The sequence below is a fragment of the Heteronotia binoei genome, chromosome 15 (assembly GCF_032191835.1).
Source record: "Heteronotia binoei isolate CCM8104 ecotype False Entrance Well chromosome 15, APGP_CSIRO_Hbin_v1, whole genome shotgun sequence".
Classification (NCBI taxonomy): Eukaryota; Metazoa; Chordata; class Lepidosauria; order Squamata; family Gekkonidae; genus Heteronotia; species Heteronotia binoei.
The window spans coordinates 23,998,891-24,021,606 of NC_083237.1; the positions used below are offsets into that span (position 1 = coordinate 23,998,891).

Consider the following 22,716-nt stretch of genomic DNA (forward strand, 5'->3'; position numbering starts at 1 on the left):
GATCTTCGGAAAACGGAGCATATAAACGAAGAAGACTTAGCACTATCGAAGCTTGTTGATCAAAGGAGAAAAGTAGACAAAAGAACGTGTTTGTTTGGTATTCCTGCCGGTTTTTCACGTATCTTTCACGTGTCAAAAGTTTCCCTCTTGTGTCCGGCTTTTTAAAAAGAACTTTATGTTCACATTTTTAATAAACAATATCCGATATAAAATACCAATTACAACTGAACTATGTAATGTAATAAGGTACAATGTGTAATGTAATAAGGTACAATATACTTAATCATATATATCTATATTCGATAAACTATTTCATATCTAAATTTGATAACATAAATTAGTATAATAAATTACTAATGTCCGGCTTTGAACACATCGATATTTAATTAATTTATAATTCACAAAGCGTCGCCAGGTGGGTGCCTAGGTAGTAAAGAAAGGCTGCTGGATATAGTCGAAGAGACTACACGAGGAATACCCAAGACTTGGGAGGGCGAAGCGAGGGAAGCCAAGATCGTTTGGTTTGTCGGAGCAAAGGAAGTGACGCTAACGGAAAGCCACGATTCCTTCCGTATAGGGGAAAATGGCGTCTTTTCCGGAAAGGCGTAACCTCCTTTCCCGGGCGTTTCTGGGAGGACTTCCCCTTCCCTCCTCCTCAGCATTGTCCTCGTGAGACTCTCGAGCCAGTTCGCAAGCCCCCTTCCGGAGACAGCCGAGCGTCTTCGTGGAGGCTCCGAAGCCGCCTCCGGAAGCTGCCGAACTCTGGGCAAAGCGCCGCTGCGGCCTAGTGTGCGCGAAAGAAGGAACTCGGGGTGAAGCAATAAGCCAGGAGCGACCGTAGCAGCGAGGCCGGGCCTGGGCCGTCCTCCTCCGCCTCCTTCTCCCTGTTCCCGTTACCATGTCCGACTTCGACGAGTTTGAGCGGCAGCTCAACGAAAACAAACAGGGTGAGCCCCATATGGAGGGAGGGGGGGAGGGGAGCCAGGCCTAGCCGCGCGCCGACATGGACCGCGCTGCGCCCGAAACACGCTCTGACGCGGCGGCCGTGTGGGGTGGCCGCGATAACTGACTGGCTCCTCGGCGCCCGCCGCCCCGGCTCTTCCCGTCTTTCTGCTATCCCCCACCCGGGCTGCTTAATTTGGCGGGAGCCTGAGAAGGGGGGGGGGGGGGCTCCCCGTTGGCTCCGTGGCCTGCGCGGCTGCGCTTAATAGGGTGGGGGTCACCGGCGTGGAGGGAGCCTTTCCAACCCCCCTGGAGCAGATTCTTTCCCCTCACGAAAAGGCTGCAAGGCGGCGGTCCCAAACGCCTTTTTGGGGGGAGAAGGGGGGTTTTATATCCCCTCCCCCCCAAAACCCCCTAGTTTTAGAGGCCTTTTTCTTCTCATTGTCTGTTCTTATGTATGTAAAGTGCGGTCACGCCGCGGCCTTATGGCCAGTGTTCTCTCGAAGCTCAGTGAGAGTGAGCTAGCTCACAGATCTTTAGCCTCCAGCTCACACATTTTTGTCTTAGCTCAGGAAGGAGGACCCCAGAGCACAATAATTCATGCAGCAGCTCACAACTTTAATGCCAGGAGCTCAAAAAGTAGAATTTTTGCTCACAAGACTCTGCAGCTTAGAGGGAACATTGCTTATGGTGACTGACCACTCATGGAATCTTCAAAGCAAGAGATCTTCAAAGGTGGTTTGCTATGGGTGGTCTGTGCGTAGCGACCCCCTGGGGTCTCCTGTCCAAGGACTAACTTGGGCGACCTTTCTTAGCTCTCAAGAACTGATGAGATTGGACTGGCCTTAAGCCATCCAGGTCAGGGCTTGCCTATTCAAAATTATATCCCCCCCCCCCCAAGACATCTGATTTCAGGAGAGGGTGCCCTTCGTGGCTAGAAAACGCTGGGTTCAGGCTCGGCTTCAGATGCCTACTGAAGCTTGTGGGTAATCGCTGGCTGATTGGTATTTGAACTTAACTTCCCTCATAGGACTGTTGTGAAAATAATATAGAGATTGAGCTGGCCACAGCTTTTTGCAAGGGAAGGTGATGATTTCAAGTGTTTGTATAGTGCTTTGGGCGTACAGTTGGGTAAACTGTAAAAGGGTCTGTGGGGTATTCCCCATCCTGGGGGGTGGGGTATGAACCTGGTGCTGGAAGAGAGTGGTGTTTTCTAAGGCTACCTAATAAATTTGAATCTAGTTCATCGCAGATCACAACGGACTCTCTTACTCACTGTGCTAGCTTATGATGATGAGCTTTCTTGGCCTCCCTAGCACAAATCTTGAATTTGTTCTCTCCCTACCCTGGCATGTTGCTTTCTAGTAAGTAGACACTTATCTCTAACTTCCCTAGGTCATATGTTATAGAGGGCAGCAACGGCCGCCTCTAGCCAGATCCTGTGTCGGCCGCCTCTAGCCAGATCCTGTGTCTTTTTTCTCGTGCCCTGCAACAGCCCCTCAGTTGATTACTTGGAGGCTGGAGGGGTGTGGCAACCATAACAATGGGCCTCAAGGAATTGCAGTTTGGTGGGTGGGGTGAGACTGCCTTCCACTCCTTAATCAAAGATAAAACTGCTTGGGAGCATTGCAGCAAAGTGGGTCTTCCCTTCAGGCTGTTGGGTTTATCTCGCCTCATTGTCATCATGAGAATCCTCCAAATTGTGTCTTATATGTCTGTCCTCCAGAACAAAATATTAGATTTCTTCTCACAAGTTGTTTTTGCATAAATGTGCGTTCACATTGTATTTCACCCACCTACCTGAGCGCATAATCATCCATGGATATTTAGACATTGGTTTATTTTAAGGGCCCTGAAGCTAATTATTAGTCAAGAAAGATAATATATCTTTCATAGTGGTTTTGATGCACTTCTGAGCACTCTTAGATTTTTCCACACTTTGTTGAGCCATGTGTAATTCATGTGAATATGAGATAGCGAATTCCAATGTTCAGTTTCACGGCTTCCTGCTTCACTATGGCCAAACATTCACATAATCAAATGTAGCTTGTATGTGTACAAAAATTCTCACCTGTTTCACTGCATATACAAATGAGAACCAAAGTGACTTCTGTAAAGCTTCTCTGCCTGAAGGTAATCCTTAATTGTCACAGACATCTGGACAAGTGGTAGCTTAAAAATAGAGTATATAATATGTCTCTGTTAGAGGTGATTTGAGAGAGAGATGATTTACTTCCATCCTGTTCATATGCTCTTCAGCACAGGCGTCCTTTTTTTTTTTTGCTGGCTGCTTTTAGGAAACTGTGTTGTCTAGAGACTTTTTGAAAAGGGCTGCACACGATGCTAGCAGCTTAAATGCATTAGCTCTCCCGTTCAGCACAGTATAAATAGTAGCTGCTTAAAACCAGAGCAGTAGTTCTCAAGCTGTGGAGCACCTGGAAGTGGAGTGAGGCAGGAGCTGTAATTTTTGCATGTATTAAGTTGCCAAGACAGGTAGACCTTCTTTCCCCACCAAGTAGATTGAGTGGCCCCTGATGGTGACCCCTTGTTGATCCACATTCAGCTGTGGGGGGTGAAGGTACTCACTGACCCATCAACAGAGGTGGGGGGTTATCAGGGCTCCTGCTGTCTTCTGAAGGTGCTTTCCTGTGCTAAGAAATCTTATTTTTCTACTAATGCTAGCATGAGATCACTACCCCAGTTCACATATCCCAGTACATATCAGAGACATGTGACAGGATACTGGATTGGGTTCCTCAGAAGGTATCATGAATTCACAGCTTCCCCCCCTCCCCAATTTGAGAAAGTTTGATGGACATAGCAATATAGTGGATGATGATCCGCAGCATTGACAAGTTTCTTATTGTAATGTTTATGTTTTTCCTTGGATTTAGAGTAGTTTTGACAAGTACTAAATGTGATAGAAGAACAAGAAAGCCATAGCTGGAAGATCTGTAATGGGTCATTTTAGCATTCTAGGGTTAGTCATTGCATCCTGATTGCAGAAAACAGTTGATTCCTATCCCATATTACAATTTGAAGAAATAAGTAGCCTGCAGAACTGAGGACAATTGCATTCTCCTTAAAGATATTGATGCCGCATTTTGCTCTCCGATTTGCATTGTTTTTTTTGCACAAAGATCAAACAGAAGTTCTCACAGCTCCCTCCTCCATTATGTATGTTTGTATAAATTTTTACAAACCAGAAACTCGTGCATACCTCCTACCAGATAGTCTTCACACACACATCCCTTCTTTCACAGTATAGCAACAGATGTCAGTACAAATATGGCTTTATGCTAGTCACTCTACAACATTGATGCTTATTGTTCCCTTCTAGCACAGCTGCATGGCTCCTCTCTGGTATTCAAAACAGTTCTTTCTTATGTTGGGAGTCTGGGCCTCTGACTTCTGTTGCTTGACACTGGTGTCTTAACTCTGACCTACTTCTTTCAAAATAGGTAGCCCCACAACAGTTATTATTTCTGGGAGCAGCTATCATCCTTGTATAGAACTGGTTTTTAAGGATCATATTTTCCAATCAAAGATTTTCAGAGCACGTGACTTTTTCCAGCTGAGTCTGCCATGTTTCAGTTGCACTCCACCTAATGCCAAGGAATGATTTTTTTAACCTAAAAAAATAACTCTCCTTTCCTTCTACACGTCCATAGCGCCATAGAGTCTTAGCCTTAAATATTGAATAATCCCTTACCAGCAAACCAAAAGTCTCAGTAGACAACCAAAAGCACTGTGTAATTCTAGACTAGTAATCAGCTATTACCAAGTAAAGAAAGATTTCACTTTCACAGCTCCTTGGAGAAAGAGCAGGATAAAAGGGAATTTTAAAATGTCTGTGTAATTCTTAATTGCTGTTTAAACAGTAGCAAGCGAAGATGTTTGACTTGTGCAGAATTTGAACCCCACAGCCCTTTCCACCAACTGGTATTACAGTCTTATATGCACATAGAGCTGCTAGTTCTTACTTCCCAAGTAGATGCTGAGCCCTGCCAAGCTGGGCAGGAGGTAATCTCATGCGTCTGTCTTTTATTAGGGGATCCAACCATGTGTGTCTCAGTTCTCATAGGTCAGGCCATTTTTAATAGCTTGAGGATGAGGAATATCATTGCCTATTAAAATACTTCATTTTGCTGACTTACGATCTCGAGGTGGCAAATATTGTCTTGCCATATGTTATGAAAAATTCCAATTTCATCTTCCCTTGTACTGTAAGAGCATATTGCTCATTCAGATCTTTCTTCAATGACATCTGGGCTGTTTACATATTACCTTCCATGATGAAGAGTTTATGATACAATGGGTTTTGGAGAACGGGCAAATAGAAAATTGAACTTCCCAGAGCAATTTTATGAATACAGTGTCTGTGTGGCTGTGTGCCAACCATGACCCAACCAGGCTGTCAGGTATCCTCGTGGCGTGTGTGGGCTTTCCTCCACATTCCCTACCTTTGAGAGTTGCCATTTCTATGGTAGATGAAATCCTGCCTACAGCAGGTTAAAGCTTACTGCTTTGTGGTATTAAAGGATGTGATCACAGACATATAGGGCTGGGACTAACCAACAGCAGTGTTTAATGCATTTGCCCCTTAGTTTAGTGTAGTGGTCCCCAACCTTTTTGAGCTTGTGGGTACCTTTGGAATTGTGACACAGGGTGGTGGGAGCAACCACAAAACAGCTGTTGCAAAAAATGACCACACATATACCAAGGAAGTACAAGTGCAGGGAAGAAGAGGAGTCATTTTAAAAATACACTGTGGAAGAGATGTGAAAGAAGAAAGCCAGTACTGGCAACAATTGCTGCCAGATCATCATTATTTCAATCTGCACAGCCAAACAGAACTCCAGTGGCCAATTAGAACTCATGCTATGCAAGAGTCCTATCTGGCCCCACCCACTTTCTGGAAACACTTGGCAAGCACTAGGTAAGGTGTCAATATGCTCCATGGCACCCTTAGTAATCACACTAGGGACCCCTGGTTTTGTGCATACTGGCAGGTGGCCTGGAGAAATCAGGCTGGAGTGAGAACACTTTCCAGTTTTCATCAGGTGGTTCTTTCCATCAGATTTTTTTTTACATTCTTCCAGGGTTTCTGGCATGCAGAAATGTTTGCCGTTTTAGGTTGCAACCAGGAACTCACTATGCTTTCTGCTATCCCCTTCAGAACGCGACAAAGAAAACCGTCACCGGAAACGCAGCCACAGCCGCTCACGGAGTCGCGACAGGAAACGCCGCAGCCGTAGTCGTGATCGGCGCAATAGGGACCAACGCAGTGTCTCAAGGGATCGCAGGAGACGCAGGTAGTGGCTGTGGGATGGGGCAAACAGATTTCTTTGCAGCTTTGGAGGATGGGGGCTCTGTCCTGTTTCCTATACTGAGCAAGATCCTGAACACCTTTAGAGTGTAGGGTTCTCCACTGTTCATTGTGTGGATAGGTGGGAGAATAAGGACTCCTGCTTTAGTTTATTTGGAGCCAGAGTATCTTGGATCTTTGTGAAAATATGACCAGCACAACTGAGACTAGGAAGTAGCAATTCTACAAATTTGAGTTTTTTTGGACCCTAATTGAGCATAATGGGAAGAGTAAAATAGTGGAGTCATATTAGGAGTGCGGGAGTGGCACAAAGTAGTATGTGAGCAAGAACATCTGAGCATATCTCACATAGGAAGGCACAGATCAAGATCTCTTTGTCTGAGTCGTTTTTCCCTTCATAAGACAGCTTAGGGTGAGTGGTTGGAGTATCGAATAGGATCTGAGAGGCCCCAATTGCACACACACAGCTTCCCCTACTTTACAGGATTGTTGTGAAGGTAAAATGGAGAAGAGAGTGATGTAAGCTGCTTTGGGGGTCTCCCTTGGAGAGAAAGGCAGGGTATAAATGAAGTAAATAAAATAACAAAATAAGAGCAGAGGATGTGCACTGATTAATTGCATACTGTGAAGCTGGCATCCTTTTTTCAAAGTTCTGTAAATGGGTACAAGGCATAGGTTTCTCTCTGAGACGTTTTATTGAACAGGTGGTGAAATGTGCACGTTGTTTGATCGCTACCCTTTAAGTAGAAAACTAGTCTAAGACCTGCAGAATCTTCAATTGAATATCAAGCAAGCAGAGGAGGGAAGACTGGAACTAGAATATCCCTAAATGATGGGAACAAAGTCCTTGCTGTTTGTACACCTTTCTAATTAGAGCAGATCTGTTACGGTGAGAGGTAAGAATTTGGGCCTCCCCATGGAAGATATTTTTTGCACACTTAATGAGTTTTCTCATCCTTGGGTCAACAGTTTTCAGGCAGTCTCTTTTCCCCATGTTGCTTATTTACCAAGAGCTGAAGAAAAGCTTAGATTATGCATGTACAAGTAAGACTTCCCCAGCTAGCAGCTTTATAATTGAAAATCCCATATCTGTTGTGGATACTTTAAAACCATGATCTGAAACAGGTTGTTTAAAGAAAAAGAGGTTGGTTGGAGTTTTCTCTCTTGAGAGTCATGTCTCTTCCTGGATATGCATTCTGAAAACTCAGTTCTTCCACATAGTAAAAGGAGGTATAGCTAGAAAGTGGCAAGGATTTAGGAGTGTGTAATGTGCACTAGGGGTCAAACACAGGTTCAGTTCCAAGGCAATCACAAAAAGCAGGGCTGCTGTGGCATGCACTGTTCATTAGCAGACCTCACTGATTAAAGGCAGCTGTGTCAGAGCTGCATTTGTACCTGATTGTGCCAGGCTGCTGCCAACTGTTCCCAGTGAGTTCTGCTTAGTGTGCATTACAATGTCTGTTGAGGTGTGTGTTTGGTAGTGTTTTCATGAACAAGAAAGAGGATGCTGTACACTGGGGGCCATGGAGGGGGGGAGGCAGGTAGGGTTTCCCCCTGGGCATCAGAAGGCCCACTTAAGAGCTTTGGTTCACAAAATGGTCCGCTGCTGCCTGCTTGGTGGCAGAAAGTACACTAAAAATTAAAATGAATAGAATGTCCCCCTCCATCTGTTCTCTTGACTACTTAGTTCCATTTTCCTGGTCAGAATGAGCTTCAGAGCCCTATCCCTGCTCTCTTTCCTTATGTCTAATATATAACAACTTTCCTTTGTTTCCATGAAGATGAGAACTTGCTCAAGTCTTTTTAAAAAGCTAAGAGTTTGTTGCTGATATCTGACTATTGCAAGGGCTCTTGGTCTCCTAGTAGATTGTCTTCTGCTTTGAGCTGCCTTTCTGGACAGACACATCCTCCGTATTTCTTAATATGGAAGATTCGCACGTACGTTGAGAGTAAACTAGTCTTGCATTTGAGTAAATACTATATTTTCTTTCACTTAACATTGACTGTGGCTGCTGTGTAAATGAGTGTTGCTCTACTGTGGAGCTTCTCCACCACCCCAGTCCCTCAGTTGTTTCTCTGCTCTCTTAGGACTGACAAGGCTCTCAGGCCACAATTGGATCTCTCCTTATAGGTTGCCTAGGCCTATTTTGCCCAGGAGGGAAGGATACAGACTCATTTTGTTTTTCCTTTTCAGATCACCTCTAAGCCTCTCGGGACCTTTGAGGTGAGTATTGCAGATTCTTCCTTGTGCTGACCACGAAAATTGGAGGCACTGGGAGGTGGAAGAAAACCCCATGGGGTGGGGAAACCACAATCATATTTGCCTCTGGGCATTTACATCTTGCCACTACGCACATCATGTAGCAGCCACGTATGCCTGTAGATGCCATGCCGGGAATCACTTTTAAGAAGTTATAAATGAACAGGGATCAACTCTTCAGTACCTCGTGATGATGTCTCAAATTGAAACTAATCAGAGAATAGCAGCTTTCATCCCAGTCTTCAAATGGTTATCCTCTTTCCCTCCGCAGCCGTTCTCCGCGACATGAGAAGAAGAAGAAGGTTCGCAAGTACTGGGATGTCCCGCCTCCAGGCTTTGAACACATCACACCCATGCAGTATAAAGCCATGCAAGGTAGAGCTGCAGCTGTTTAAATTACCTTGCCTTCACCTTGCTGTAGTGTAGAGGATGTGTTCAGTATGCTGAAAGCATCCCCCTCTATACTACAGATCTCTGGAAATACAGTTTCACATCAACCCTGGGAGTTCTTTGTGCAGAATTCTCCCTCCATCCATTGTTATGCATAATCTCTTATTAACAGAGAAACTTCCCTTGAACAAGTACAATCTTCCCTGATACTTTGTCCAAACACAAACCAGCCAATAAGAGGTCTGCATCAGACTCTCCTCCTTGTCATGTGATGGCTGTACTCCTGTAGCACATATGCCACTGAATTTAGGGGATCTCCTTTTGAGTGAACTTGGGTAGCTTTGAACTGTAAATGTTTTCACATTCCTTTTACTCCAGCATTGCACGAACGTAAGATAGGCTTGCCAACGCATATTGTAGCTGCATGTGGATGTTTAATTCTTAATTATAGTATTTGAGGTCAGCGTTCTGCCTTCATATTTTAAAATAAATCCTCACTCCAGCCATCATGCATTCTAATAAAGAAAACTGGAATTTTCAGCCTCCAAGATGGGAACTCCTTAGTGCACAGAATCAACCCCCCCCCCCCCATTGCATATAGTCTTTGGATAGGTCATTCTGTTTAGAAATTGAGATACAATTAGTTTACTTTTCCTGTGATGCTTGAAAAATGATTGCATCTTTCCTCTCTTCTTACTTGTCACAGTTTTAATTAAATGCTTTGTATTTTTGGAGTGAAGTTTGCCAGAAGTGCAGTATTTAGCATGATGGATGATCTCAGGATTGTAATTTTTGGCGCTGGTGGTTTCATTCCCAGCTGCGGGGCAGATTCCAGCTACAGCTCTTTTGCCAACCATGACCCCTGATGGGTTGGCAGTGACACCCACTCCTGTGCCTGTGGTGGGCAGCCAGATGACACGGCAAGCCCGGCGTCTCTATGTGGGAAACATCCCCTTTGGAATTACTGAGGTACCAACTTGTTTCCTTATACATGTCCCTGATATTGCTGATACATTAATCCCTTTCTTTTGATGTGGGAGTTTTTGAGCAGAGGATTTATGGGGAAGCTTTGCATAGAGCAGGGGTGGCCAAACATGCTTAATGTAAGAGCCCCAAAGAATAAATGTCAGATGTTTGAGAGCCGCAATACATGAACAAATACTACACACACATTTTTATTTAAGTTCTTAATACTGGAATTGGGGGCACAGCCACCTTATGTGCTCACTTTTCTCCCTTGACTCTTGCACTGTCTTTTCCTGCTCTAGGTGTCTAGGTAGTTAGTCTCTGTGGTGGAGGTGAAGAGCTTGCAAGCCTGCCTATTTCCCCCTTTTCCCACTTTTCCCACTTCACACATGGTGGAAATAGTTGCCTACCTATGGGTCAGCACTCAGAGGCTGATTGAGGTCCCAGTGCTATGCACACTGACTCACTTACTAAGAAGTGTAAACCTCAGCCTCCCAAGAGCTGCACAATGTGTGAAAGCCACATGTGGCCACCCCTGGCATAGAGCTTGTTGATGCAATGAAGGCGATGATATCAGAATGAGGCAGTCCAGCCTTCAGTCATTTCCCTCCCCATCCTGTGCCTCGTTTCCAAACTAGCTTGAACATGAATGGCAGGCAACTGCATTTCAACCCCAGATCTTCCTTTAGAAACTTAGCAGGACTCCATAATACAACGAGGAGGCTGGTGATCTGGTACTAAAGGCCAGTCCTGCTATTTCTCCTTTGCTTGTCCTGATTGTGTACCTGTTGAGGAAGCACAGTTCCAATGCTGGATTATGGATAAGATGTGAAATCTGGTTTTAAGTGAGCAGCTAAGTGAATGTCGTGGGCATATTATCTAGTCCTCCCTTTCTCCTTTTTCTTGCACGGTAACCTATATGTAATATGAATTTGTATAGGAACGTTATTGTGTGTTGCAGATGTGGAGATCGTGCCTTACAAAACAGCTGAACAGTACAATTTGATTTTTTTTCATTTCTTCATTCCATTCTTAAGGCCACTGCATGCCAGATCACCTTGCCTAGAGCTCTTTATTCAGATTGTCCTCTTCTGTGTGTATATTTTGCCTCGGGCGGAAATGACCAAACATGTACCTGAAATACAAGTATGCCTAGGTTTAAAAAAGCCAGGCAGTGGGGAGAAGAAATAACTGCATTTTATAGTCTTAGTAAGCAGAAGGTTCGGTATGGGTGGTCATTACTTAAATCTGTCTATCAAAAACAAAAAAATCCAAATAGTTGTTTCCATTTATCTGTAAAGTGAATAGTGTGGGGGGCTATGAAGGGAATTGCAGTCCCAATTTTTTTTACTGTAACAACAGGCAGTTTTGCTTATAATCTCTGTAGGGTCTTGACAACCTTTTCAGCGGATTTCATCCTTTCATGTCTCCTTTCCAAACAGGAAGCTATGATGGATTTCTTCAATGCTCAGATGCGTCTTGGTGGTCTTACCCAGGCCCCTGGCAATCCAGTCTTGGCGGTGCAGATCAACCAAGACAAGAACTTTGCATTTTTGGAGGTGAGTTGCAGGTCATGGTATGTAGAAGGTCACCTCAAAAAAAGGAGACCAACTTCTACATGTAGAGTAGAGCAACCCAGCAGAAGTGTTTAGTGGCTGCTTCGTAATCCTAATTCTTTAAGAGCAATTTACAGAATTTGCAGGGGGGGGGGAAACTATTGGGTCAAGGGGTGTTTTGTTTTGTTTTTTGTTATGATCTCAAAGACAGGAGTAATGTTCCCAGTGAAGAGAGAAGGTAGGTGTGGTTTAGACAAGTGGTGTTGTTTTCCTGTACTTAAATACCTTTCCCCAAACTCCCAAGCATAGGCTGACCTTTCAGTCCTGTTCTTTGAGCCATCCCACTCAAAAAAAGGTCGTCTCTTACCTGGCCATGCATGAAAGTCAGCTAATAATATGTGGACTATCCAGACTTCCATAAATTTACATGCTAGAGAATAGCTGTACAGTTTCATTGCTTTGGTTCTAAATATTCTTGTAGAGCTTTTAAGAAAGCATCATGTTTTGAGTATAGTTTTACAAAAGGCATCAGTGGAGAAGCAGTACCGCCTGGTGCCTGAAGAAGCTGTGTATTGAAGGGCTTCTGCCTAGCAAATCCCAGCTTTTGTTCAATGTGCTGGGTCAGATCATCTTTAATAGGGAGTTAAGATTAACGCATGGAGGGTTCTAGGATTATGTTGATGGTGTCATAAAGTTCTGAGTCACAGGCAGAGTGCAGATCGGGAGTACATGATTCACAATGTGCAGGAGTTTGGGTTGGTGGAAAGGGAATTTCATAATGGCTGCCTTCATGCAAGTTCTGGGAAGCTGTTTACTAGACAATAGTTCAGTTGTTCTTTACATTGACAAGTGTGAGAAACCAAGAGAGCAGGGTTAGCTTTTTCTTTATGTAAAGAGCTTCCAGCAGCGAGGCACTACTTATTTGGCCAGTTCTCATAATTTCTGTTGTGAAATTCTAGATCAGAAAACTAGATGGCTTTTGGGGGGCCAGTTTCCAGCTGGGGATGGGAAGGGAGAAGGCAAGGCAAGTGAGCTGGCTAATTCATTGTGATTCCTACCATTTCCATCACTTTGTAGTGATGTTTAACTCACAGGCTGAAGCTCTAAAGTTCCTAATTTAGAGGTCTGAGGAAGCCCCCCTTGCTGCTTGGTATCTAACTGCCCTCTTCCCAACACTTTTCACATTTCTATCTCTCTTTTTGTTGTCTTCTTTCTGCAGTTTCGTTCAGTGGATGAAACAACCCAAGCTATGGCCTTTGATGGGATCATTTTTCAGGGACAGTCACTGAAGATCAGACGCCCCCATGATTACCAGCCGCTCCCTGGCATGTCTGAAAATCCTTCTGTCTATGTGCCAGGTGAGTGCATTGGGATCCTGCTAGAAAGGGAAGAGCTGGCTATGTGATACTCAAAAGATGTAGGCAGTTAGATATGGCTGATGCTAAAGACTCTCTCATGCTGAGCCCCCCCCCCCTTCTCTTGCAGGTGTTGTGTCCACAGTGGTTCCAGACTCTGCTCATAAGCTGTTCATTGGGGGTCTGCCAAACTATCTTAATGATGATCAGGTAGGTCTTGGGAGTAGGAGAAACAGTTTAACATCTTCCAGAGTACTTGAAGTACTCCAAAGTATTTCCACCCACAGCCACTTTCTACAGAGGCCAGGAAATGTCAAGCAGATTCTCACTAGTGGAATGTCAGTAGAAGTAACCTTTTTGGTCTGCATTATGTGAGACAGTATTGCTTTCATCCATAACTACCGTACACAGGTCTTAAGCCTTTTCCATACTAAGCTGGGGAAGGAGGTGCACATGATATCTTTGTGGCTGGCCTAGTATTTATTCCTGGGTCTTCAGAGTTTTGTTCTTGCTTCCCTTTCCAGATTTAAGGATGCATTTGGTTTGCTATGCAAATGGAGCAAGCTCTCTCTGTGTCTGTACCTCCTCCACAGATATTTATTTGGTCAGTTGTGGTGGTGTGAAAAATGACTCAATTTTTTTCCCTTTCTTTGCTGGCTGCCAGGTCAAGGAATTGCTCACTTCTTTCGGGCCCCTGAAGGCTTTCAACCTAGTGAAGGACAGTGCCACTGGCCTGTCGAAAGGTTATGCCTTCTGTGAATACGTGGACATCAACGTCACAGACCAGGTAGGGTCAGCCTCCCTCTTTTGTCCTTCTTATCTTTTTGCTCCGCAGTGGCTCGCCGACCTGCCCGTGGGACGAGGGGGGTTCTTTGTCCTTTGAGCAGGTGGGGTGTTTTTTTCTCTCCTCCTCCCCTCTAGGGGGCGCCAGCTTTTCTCTCCTTTACAGCACAGCTGCTGACTTAGCGGCAGACACCATCGAGTTAGTGTTCTGATCACTTCTGCTTTTTGTTCCCCCCAAAAAAACCAACAACTCTCCCCGAATGTTAGTCGGAGAAGGCTTCGGCCTTTTTGCGAAGACCCCGGCCGCCGTGCCCGACCGAGAGCCGGTAAGAAGCCCTCCCCTCACCAGCCAGGGAAGAGCCGGGTCCGTAGCGCATCTTGCCCATTTCCCCCCCCACCCCCCACCCCCAAGTGACTTTTCCATCCCACATGCTTAATGACTGTGTTTCCTTTCTCCCGCTGTGCTTTGTGTTACAGCGGGAGGAGGTGGAACTGGCCCTTAATCTTCAGATGTGCTCTGCTTGCTGACTCCAGTGGGAGTTGTAAAATGCAAGTATTGCCATATATGCTATAATAATAATAGTAATAATTCTTAATAATAAAAAGCCAAAGGAAGAGCACTCATTTCCCTTTGCCCCTGTTGGAGAGGGGGGATCTGTGGTAGAGAGGAAACACCCCACAAAACCCCATAGGGTTCAAAGAGTGTCGGTGGTAACTTTGCATGCTTGAGCGCAACCTCTACTTTCTGGGTTGAGCTGATAAGGGTTACTGCATGGTTTAAAATAATTGCGTGCCTCTGCTGGTGTGTATGGATACGTGTGTCCTTTTTTTATATACCCTCACACACACATCTGCTTCATGTCCTGTGCAATCTTCCCATATGTGCAAAGGCTTCCCAAACACTGCTTGGGAAGTACATTTTTGTTTCTCAACCTTCCCCCTCTCCCTCCTGCTCCACCCTTCCCTGGTCTCTCTGCATTAAGGAGAAAGGTATCTGTTTTAGCCAGAGCTAAAAATCTTGGTTTAGACATCCAGAATCTAACTGGGATTCTCTGAGAGAAAAAGAGAATTAGGGAGTGAGGGGTTGGCTGTTCTCAGATGTTCGAGTGAATGTTGGGAGAGGGGGAAGGACTGCTTGCTCATCTTTGAGGATGCTGCAGAAATCAATTTAGTTTACAGAAAGTAAACTTAGGTGGGACCTCCGGGAACGTTTTTCTGAACTGTAATCATAATTTATAAGAACAAGCTGCCCGGAGGGACAGTGGAACTTCTCTTAGAAGCTTCTAAGAAAAGGTTGACTAAGCGTTCGTGGTGGAGATAGGGCTCTGAGTAGTGGACCTCTGCAAGTATGCTTCTGAGCTTTGGACTTTGTACTCCAGTTCAGTTTGCACACAAAATCCCACATCTTGAAAAAACAAAAGACTGAAAATGAAGTTACTGTGTCTCTGGCTGCGAAGTTGGGGGTGGGGGCGTGGGGAGAGTACAGGGACAACCAAATAGGGCCTGAAGTGGCCAGGATCATGCTATAAGGCAGTGATAATAACTCAAGGGCTTGGGAGCCAGATGTGGTTTTTTGTCATGCCAGATGTAGATATTGAACACCATTCCCCAGTGTGGCACCCACACCATGTTCCAGGAAGTAAGCAAGACCACTTCCTAGTAGGGCTTTTGGTTGACAGGCAATTCTCACCTTGAAACAGCTGCTGCTGCAAGGACTAGAGCAGGGGTGGCCAACGGTAGCTCTACAGATGTTTTTTGCCTACAACTCCCATCAGCCCCAGCCAACATGGCTGGGGGCTGATGGGAGTTGCAGACAAAAAACATCTGGAGATCTACCGTTGGCCACCCCTGGACTAGAGAATGAATAACTTGTAAGCCCCCTGATATGAGAAAGGTATTGGATTTATATCTCGCCCTATATTATGAATCTCAGCATCTCAGAGCAGTCAAAATATCCTTTACCTTCCCCCCCCCTACACACACACACACACACACACACACACACACACACAACAGACACCCTGTGAGATGGGTGGGGCTGAGAGGGCTCTCACAGCAGCTGCTTTTCAAGAACAACTTCTACGAGAGCTATGGCTGACCCAAAGCCATTCCAGCAGCTGCAAGTGGAAGAGTGGGGGGATCAAAACCGGTTCTCCCAGATAAAAGTCTGCACACCTAACCACTAAACCAAACTGGCTCCTTATGCAAAGAATGGAAGTGCCAGTCCTCTGCAGCAACTCCCCCCTGCCCCTAGTCTCTTCTCTGCAGCTTCTGAATTCTCAACCCAGCACCATGGGAGGAGAGCAAGCTGACCACAGAGAAGAGACAGTACAGCGACTGTCGTGCCTACCAAACAAAAACAAGCTGGCCACAGTGAGGGATGGGAGGTGGTTTTACTCCTTTCTCCACAGCCAGGAGGAAGCCGGAAGACAGAGGGGGAAACCTTTCCTCTTGCTGTTGCTACCCAGGAGCTAAGGTTCAGCAGTGGTGGGGAGAGACCACCCTCTATGTTCAGAAGTACTTCAGCAGTTATATATCTCATAGTTTCATATTATCATATATGTATGTTGGTGGCGATGGCCAGGGTATACAGCAGTCACACGGGTCCTTTTGAGTTGATGATGATTGCAAATGTGGCTCCCCATTAGCCAGGGAGTGAGCACTGCTGCTTTAAGAGCTGTCTACAAAAGTCTTCTGTACTCTGCAAATGCCAGTGTTCCTGGCAGCTGTTGAATAGTTGTTATAAAGAGAGAGAGAGCAAGGATGGCAGGCCTAACCTTTTCCACACTGTCTTTCAATCCAGGAAAATCCATTCCCAGTGGCCTCAGGACTGTCTCCTAGGAGCGTGCGCGCACACACACACACACACACACACAGAGGCACAGTAAATACAGCCTTGCTGCACCAGTGATACACTGCCTCACTATTCAGCTATTGAAAATGGGGATGCAGATGGAGGCGCAAAATGGAGGAGCCAGCATGAAGACTGAACCCATTCAAAGATACTTTAGCAGACAAACTTCTTAGGGGTATTAAAAGGCAGCTTAGAACTCTTTCAACCCACAGAATGTGAGGATAAAAATAAGGCTTTAAGACTGCGATCAGATTTTAAAGCCCAGTTCTTCAGCACTGGAGCCCTGGATCCCCTGGGAGAGGTGGAAACTTTGCACTTGGATCCTTTAAGCTCTTAATAATGCAATTTCAAAAGACTTTACAGCGGTATTATTTTAAACACACAACTTTTTGTAACAGGTAGGGATTTACTGAAGGCCAAATGGCTGAGATGGCATTTGAACCCAAATCTTTTGCACGTAGACCTAATATTAATAGCTGCTAGGGTGTGTGTGTATATATGCATGCACAAGTGACTGTGAATACAAGTCACTGGCACCATGCTACATTTCCATAACACTTCTTTATTTTCAGTTGTCTCCAGAAGTGTTCCATAAATGTCTTAAAAAATGTTGTAAATAAAAGCTGTGTGAGCAACCAATTGCAGCAGAAATGCAAACACAAAAGAGTTGATTCTCAAAATGCAGATCAGAGCAAGATGGCCTTTCCCTGCTCCTTGAATGCTGTAAGAGTGGAAGTCAGCAGCCTGCAGAAGCACATTCCAGGACAGCCCCGAGAAGGCCCTCCTGGAGGCCAGTGTGGCTCCCACGGAAGGCAGAATTTAAAGCAGGCCTCCCCTCACTGGCTGATGTCAAATTGAGGGATGGTTCGTATAGGCAAGGATGCTTTCTGAGAAACACAGGTTTAGAGCTGTTAAGAATAAAAGTCAGCACAGGCCAGTAGCCAGTATAGTTTCAAAGCAGATAAAATTTGATTTGAGAAATCACAAGCTGAACAGCAACACTTCAGCACTAGCTGAACTTTTCTGACCTAATGGGTAGCCCCACATTGAGAGTATCACAATGGTGTGATTTCAGCTACCAACAAGGGCAGTTGATTCTGTCTTAGTACTGAAGGCTGTGTCCTCCTAATTGTTGCTAGGCAACTCCTAACATTCTTCTCTGCTAATTCTATTAAAAGTTGTAGCTAGCAGTTTGTACATCCTTAAAACAAGTTTAGATTCTGCAGACCTCTGGCTTCACAGTTGATTTTGAATTCATGCGGCGCTAAGTAATTGTTGATTCAGCCACTGATTCTGAGTTGCTGGTTAAAGTCCTGTCCACCCATCGGCGAAACCTGCTGGATCATTCTCAGACTGGATTGGGAGTCTTGGAAGCTGAACTTCCATGGGATTCACTTTTGCCACATGGCAGAACTACATGCAGCCTACAAGACTAGGGCAGTTCTTGCATTGTGGTGGAAGTTCTTTGGGGTTTGTCCTCCTGCATGGAAGAAAACATTTCTTTGGGATGGGAATCTTGCCTGCCACACAGAAATGTACTAGTAGGTAACCTGTTGCTCAAAAGTAAATCTTGCTCTCGGATACAAGGTAATGATGGTAGCTGAGCTGTGTTGTTAGTGTGGATGTGGGCTCCAGGGCACATTCTTGGAGAACTAAGGTCTCATCTCTCTCCTTTGGACTTCCTGTCTAGGCTAAGGACATTTAGCTGAAGCTGAAACGTCACCTCTGTACTCTTCTCCTTCATGCAGACAGTCCTTGTTGATTCACCTTAATTCCTTCCAATATGGTGTATTTTTTTAAAAAAAGTAATCCTCTCACTACCATGCCCATTTGGGCCCTAGCAGGTAACTAAAGCCAAATACGTTGTTAATTCCATGGCAGTGCGGTTCAGGTAGGAGTTGGGGGGGGGGGCAGGAGAGGAAGTCACCTTTTTGTGTACGAATGTGTGGATGTTTTGGAAGTGAGGGTGGAGGGGTTGTGATTGGCAGTCTTGGAGGCTCAAGTTTTGAAGTGTCTGGATTCACTTTTTTCTGCCCTCGCAGGCCATCGCCGGCTTGAATGGCATGCAGCTGGGTGACAAGAAGCTGCTGGTGCAGAGAGCCAGCGTGGGAGCCAAGAATGCTACTCTGGTGAGCAAGGGAGTTGGCGGGAAACAGGGCCAAAACTTGCATACTCCTGTAAAAATTTGCTCCTTTTTACTGTTGGCTGATTGGGTAGCCACTAGTACAGTGTTGTGGAGACATCCCACACACTTTTAACAATGCTTAGTTGTGGCCTGTTAAAGGAAAAGTGTCCATCTCTTCTTTCTACGCACAGCTCCTAATGCTGTGAACCATTCTAAATCTATTAAAAGTCATTAGGAAGATTTGTGGCAAAACATTTTTGACCTTGCAGTCCCATTTTTATTCCAGTGTCTGGCAGATGTAGACAAACTGCACATGGTCCTGGTGGGGTAAAACAATTTTTTTTGCCAGAAGTAGTGTGGAATACATTCCCTTCAAGTGTTTATAATGAACACACAAGCAGCCTTACTGTTTCAGTCAGGAGAACTGAGCTAAACTAGGCGACATATTGGCAGGGCTGTGCAGTTAATATGTTATCTTGTAACTCTAGAACTGGAGAACTGTAGCTTCCCAAGTACCAGAAGATGCAACTCTTTGTCTTTTCCTCTTCTGCCTGCAGTTAGAAATCTGCAGTAGCACGCTTGCTGTTGACTAGGATACTCTAGGACAACATGGCTGGGGCTGATGGGAGTTGTAGGCAAAAAACATCTGGAGAGTTACTGTTGGCCATCCCTGCTCTAGGAGCTTAATGAAAAACAATTAGGTTGATGCTTCTTGGAATATAGGAGGAGTAACACAAAAAGCTTCCAGAGTGCTCTGGGAAGGGGGAGTTGAGATATTGATGCCCGTGCTCTGAGGGATAGAACTTTGTGGTGATGGTTTTTAAGAAATGGGTATATTTAGCTATCTGTGACTTCCGATTCCTGCCCCATTCTCCACCTCTAGAGCACAATAAACCAGACTCCAGTAACCCTGCAGGTCCCAGGCCTGATGAGCTCTCAGGTTCAGATGGGCGGCCATCCCACCGAGGTCCTGTGCCTCATGAACATGGTGCTGCCCGAAGAGCTGCTTGATGACGAGGAGTACGAGGAAATTGTTGAGGACGTGCGTGACGAATGCAGCAAGTATGGGGTGGTGAAGTCCATCGAGATCCCCCGGCCAGTAGATGGCGTCGAGGTGCCTGGCTGTGGAAAGGTATGTAGGCAGTTGCTTGGAATGGCAGGGAATGGGAGCATGCATAGAGCAGTAAAATCAAAGGTTATGGGACTGCTGAATAAATGCTGCTGCTTCCAAAACATTCATTGGCACCAACAGGATTCATAATGCTGAATGGAGTAAGGATGGGCACAAATCAGGAAAATGGTGATTCATGTTGGTTTGTGGTTCGTTTGATTGCTTGAACCAGTGGTTCATGTTGGTTCATGGTTCATTGGAGTGCCTGAACTGGTTCATGGTTTGTTTGGTTCAGGAGGTGGTGGAACAGTCCCCTTGCGAGTTAGAGACACCAAACTCACAAGAAGACTTCAATAGGCTCTCCTTCACCAGCCCTCCGAGTTTGGCGAAAATTGGATTTAGGATGTGCGATAGCCCCCCGCCCCCAAGCAGGTGCCCCCCGGAAAGCTCAGCTCTAGCTTCAGGTCCAGTCCTTGGAACCACAGCAAGGGACACCTTCCTAGCTGGGAGACATTTTTAAAACATTGTCCCACTGCGTGGGAGGGGAAAGGAGTTCTTCAAAGCCTCCCCTAAATCAGTCACACAGCAAACAACGACTGAAGTAATTCTCTCTTTGTGCTGCAAAGTGAAAGCAGCTGAGTCAGGGTGTGGTATTATACTAGTATATAATCTACTCCAATAGAGCAGAATGGGAGCCCCATGGTTGGCTCCAAGAGCTGCCAGTCAAGTTGCGGACAACTGCTTTGGGTGTTTCTAGGGCTCTCCACATCCACCCCCAGCATTGCCTAGGGATTGATTGAATCTGTGCCAGGCTATCTGGAGAATGAACTGCAAAAAGAAACCACCATGGAAAAAATGCAGTTTGTTTTTTGGTTCAGGAATGATGCGTCAAAATGAACCATGAATTGACCTGGTTCATGCTTGAACTGTGGTTTGTTTCTTGGTTTGAGCCCATCCTTAGAATGAAGCACAAAAGTTATATGGCTGCTGGCTTCTGTAAAAGAGTGACTAAGGTACAGCCTAGGAGCCAGCTGTTCAAAAAGTGCCATGATGTTATGGCAGAGCTGGACTAGGACTAGGATCTGAGAAACCCAGGTTCGAATCCACATACGGAAGCTTGCTGGGTGACCTTGGGCCAGTCATTCACTTCCACCTTAATCTACTTCAGAGTTGTAGGGATAAAATGGAGACGGGAGGGACATTGTAAGCCCCTCTCAATTGGACAGAAAGAAAAGTGGAGTATGCCTGCGGTAAATAATTACGACTGTAGTGATCCAGGAAAATCTTTCTGAGTAGTGGTGAATTAAGTAGTTGCACCTTTTACTACTGAGATTTCTGACATTCCAGCCCTAAATTGGAATTTAAAAATCTGTAGGGATTGCATTTGTGGAATGGACATGGGAGTCAGAACTCTTCTTGGGAATGGACTAGGATTTGATTGATGCCTGAAGTCACACGTTGAGACTGACATTATTAGGTTTATCAGTGTAAAGCTGATAGCTTTAAGAAATGCTAAGCTGCTTGCAAATACTTCCTGTAGTCAAGTTTGTCAGAGCATATTGGGTTGGTGTGTCAACCAGCTGTGCCCAAGAAATACCTCATGAAGGCACAGTGTGGACTGCCCAGCTCCCCTTCCTACGCCACAAGTATATGGCTGGCTGAATATATTGGGCATTGGTACGTACACAAGCATATGGCTGAACATATTTGCCAATGATACTGGGATGAAGGGGTCTTGGCTCTTGCTCCATTTGGGTTTGATGCTTTCAGTATTATAGGGAAACATTTACTATTAATCTTTCTCATTCTCTTCCCCCCTGCCTCAATATCCCTGCAGATCTTTGTGGAATTCACATCCGTCTTCGACTGTCAGAAGGCCATGCAAGGCCTGACGGGCCGCAAGTTTGCAAACCGGGTTGTGGTGACCAAGTACTGCGACCCTGACTCCTACCATCGCCGAGACTTCTGGTAGTTGAGTCCTGAGCCAGTCTGGGGGTGGGGAGGGGGGACATCTGAGGAAGCAGGGGCAGCTTGCTGGCCAGGGGGGGGGGTGCTCCTTTAGCAGCGTAGCCTGTTTTATGGCCAAAACCACCTGTATTTTTTTTCTTCCAATTGTCCTAATCCCTTTTCTATCCCTGCCACCAAATCCCTCTCCCCCACGGTTTCCCAGTGATGGTTACTCTGTAGTAGAAATGTTGTCTTTTCTCCCTATTCCTCCCCTTTCTCCATGATGTTTGATTTTTTTGCTAAGAGGAGTTTTGCGCTCAGAAATATGGGCCTGTTTTGTTGTATTTTCCTTTCCTCTGCGCTGTGTGTACGGACAACTATTTCTCTAGCATTGTCTCTCATAATTAAACATTTTTTCCAATTCCCTGGTGTTGGCTGGGCAGCTTTCTCTTTCAGGTTTTAGTATCTGATTGCAACTTAACGTGGGAATAAAAATACCCCAAACGGGAAGGAAAGCAGTCAAGATAAGCTGTCTGGTTGTACAGATTGATGCTGGGGTTGATCCTAAAGACAAACTACATTGGCGCACAATTAGTGATTCCTTAAAGTCTGGATCATTCTTCTTTAGTTAGCTGGCTGTATGGGTTCAGGAACCAACTTCTGCTTGCAAAAAACCCCTCTTCTGCTTGTACAACATCAAGAGCGAATTTATGTTGCTGTAAGGTACAGGAGATTACCCTTCTGTTGACTGGACTGTCAGGAATGGTACCGCTATGTGTTCTTTGGAGGGGGGGGGGGAAGCCTGAGAATTTAATTTGCTAAGAATCCTTCATTAACAAAACAAAACAAGGGTAGCTAAGTTTCTAGCCCTTAAAAGCTGCAATGATGGGCTTGGGCAATACCTGGAGAGATCTTGCAAACCAGAGAAATTACCTACATCTTCTTGTGTAACAAAATTACATTTCATTTATCAACTGGAGAAGTTATTAACTTTAAACTTATGCTTTGTACAGAATCTAGAAACAGTAGATTGCCTGTCTTGCCCTCACCACCAATGTGTGTATCTCCTTAGGAGACCATTTAAAGTGACTCCCAGCT

The 22,716-nt window shown here is 45.3% G+C and overlaps 1 protein-coding gene across 2 annotated transcripts; it reads left to right on the forward strand.

The window, feature by feature from the left end:
• The first annotated feature begins 634 nt into the window (after positions 1-634).
• U2AF2 (U2 small nuclear RNA auxiliary factor 2) lies at positions 635-22,042 on the forward strand. 2 transcript variants are annotated; one of them, XM_060255322.1, is made up of 12 exons: positions 635-947; positions 6,122-6,257; positions 8,466-8,495; positions 8,803-8,906; positions 9,739-9,890; positions 11,330-11,446; positions 12,663-12,801; positions 12,929-13,008; positions 13,463-13,585; positions 18,478-18,564; positions 19,444-19,692; positions 21,509-22,042. In XM_060255322.1, the coding sequence occupies exons 1-12, from the start codon at positions 899-901 to the stop codon at positions 21,641-21,643; spliced, it is 1,401 nt and encodes a 466-aa protein (XP_060111305.1). In that variant the 5' UTR covers positions 635-898; the 3' UTR covers positions 21,644-22,042. The 2 variants fall into 2 exon arrangements, with proteins under 2 accessions (XP_060111305.1, XP_060111306.1); XM_060255323.1 differs by lacking the exon at positions 8,466-8,495 and having other exon boundaries at positions 664-947.
• The last annotated feature ends 674 nt before the right edge of the window (positions 22,043-22,716 follow it).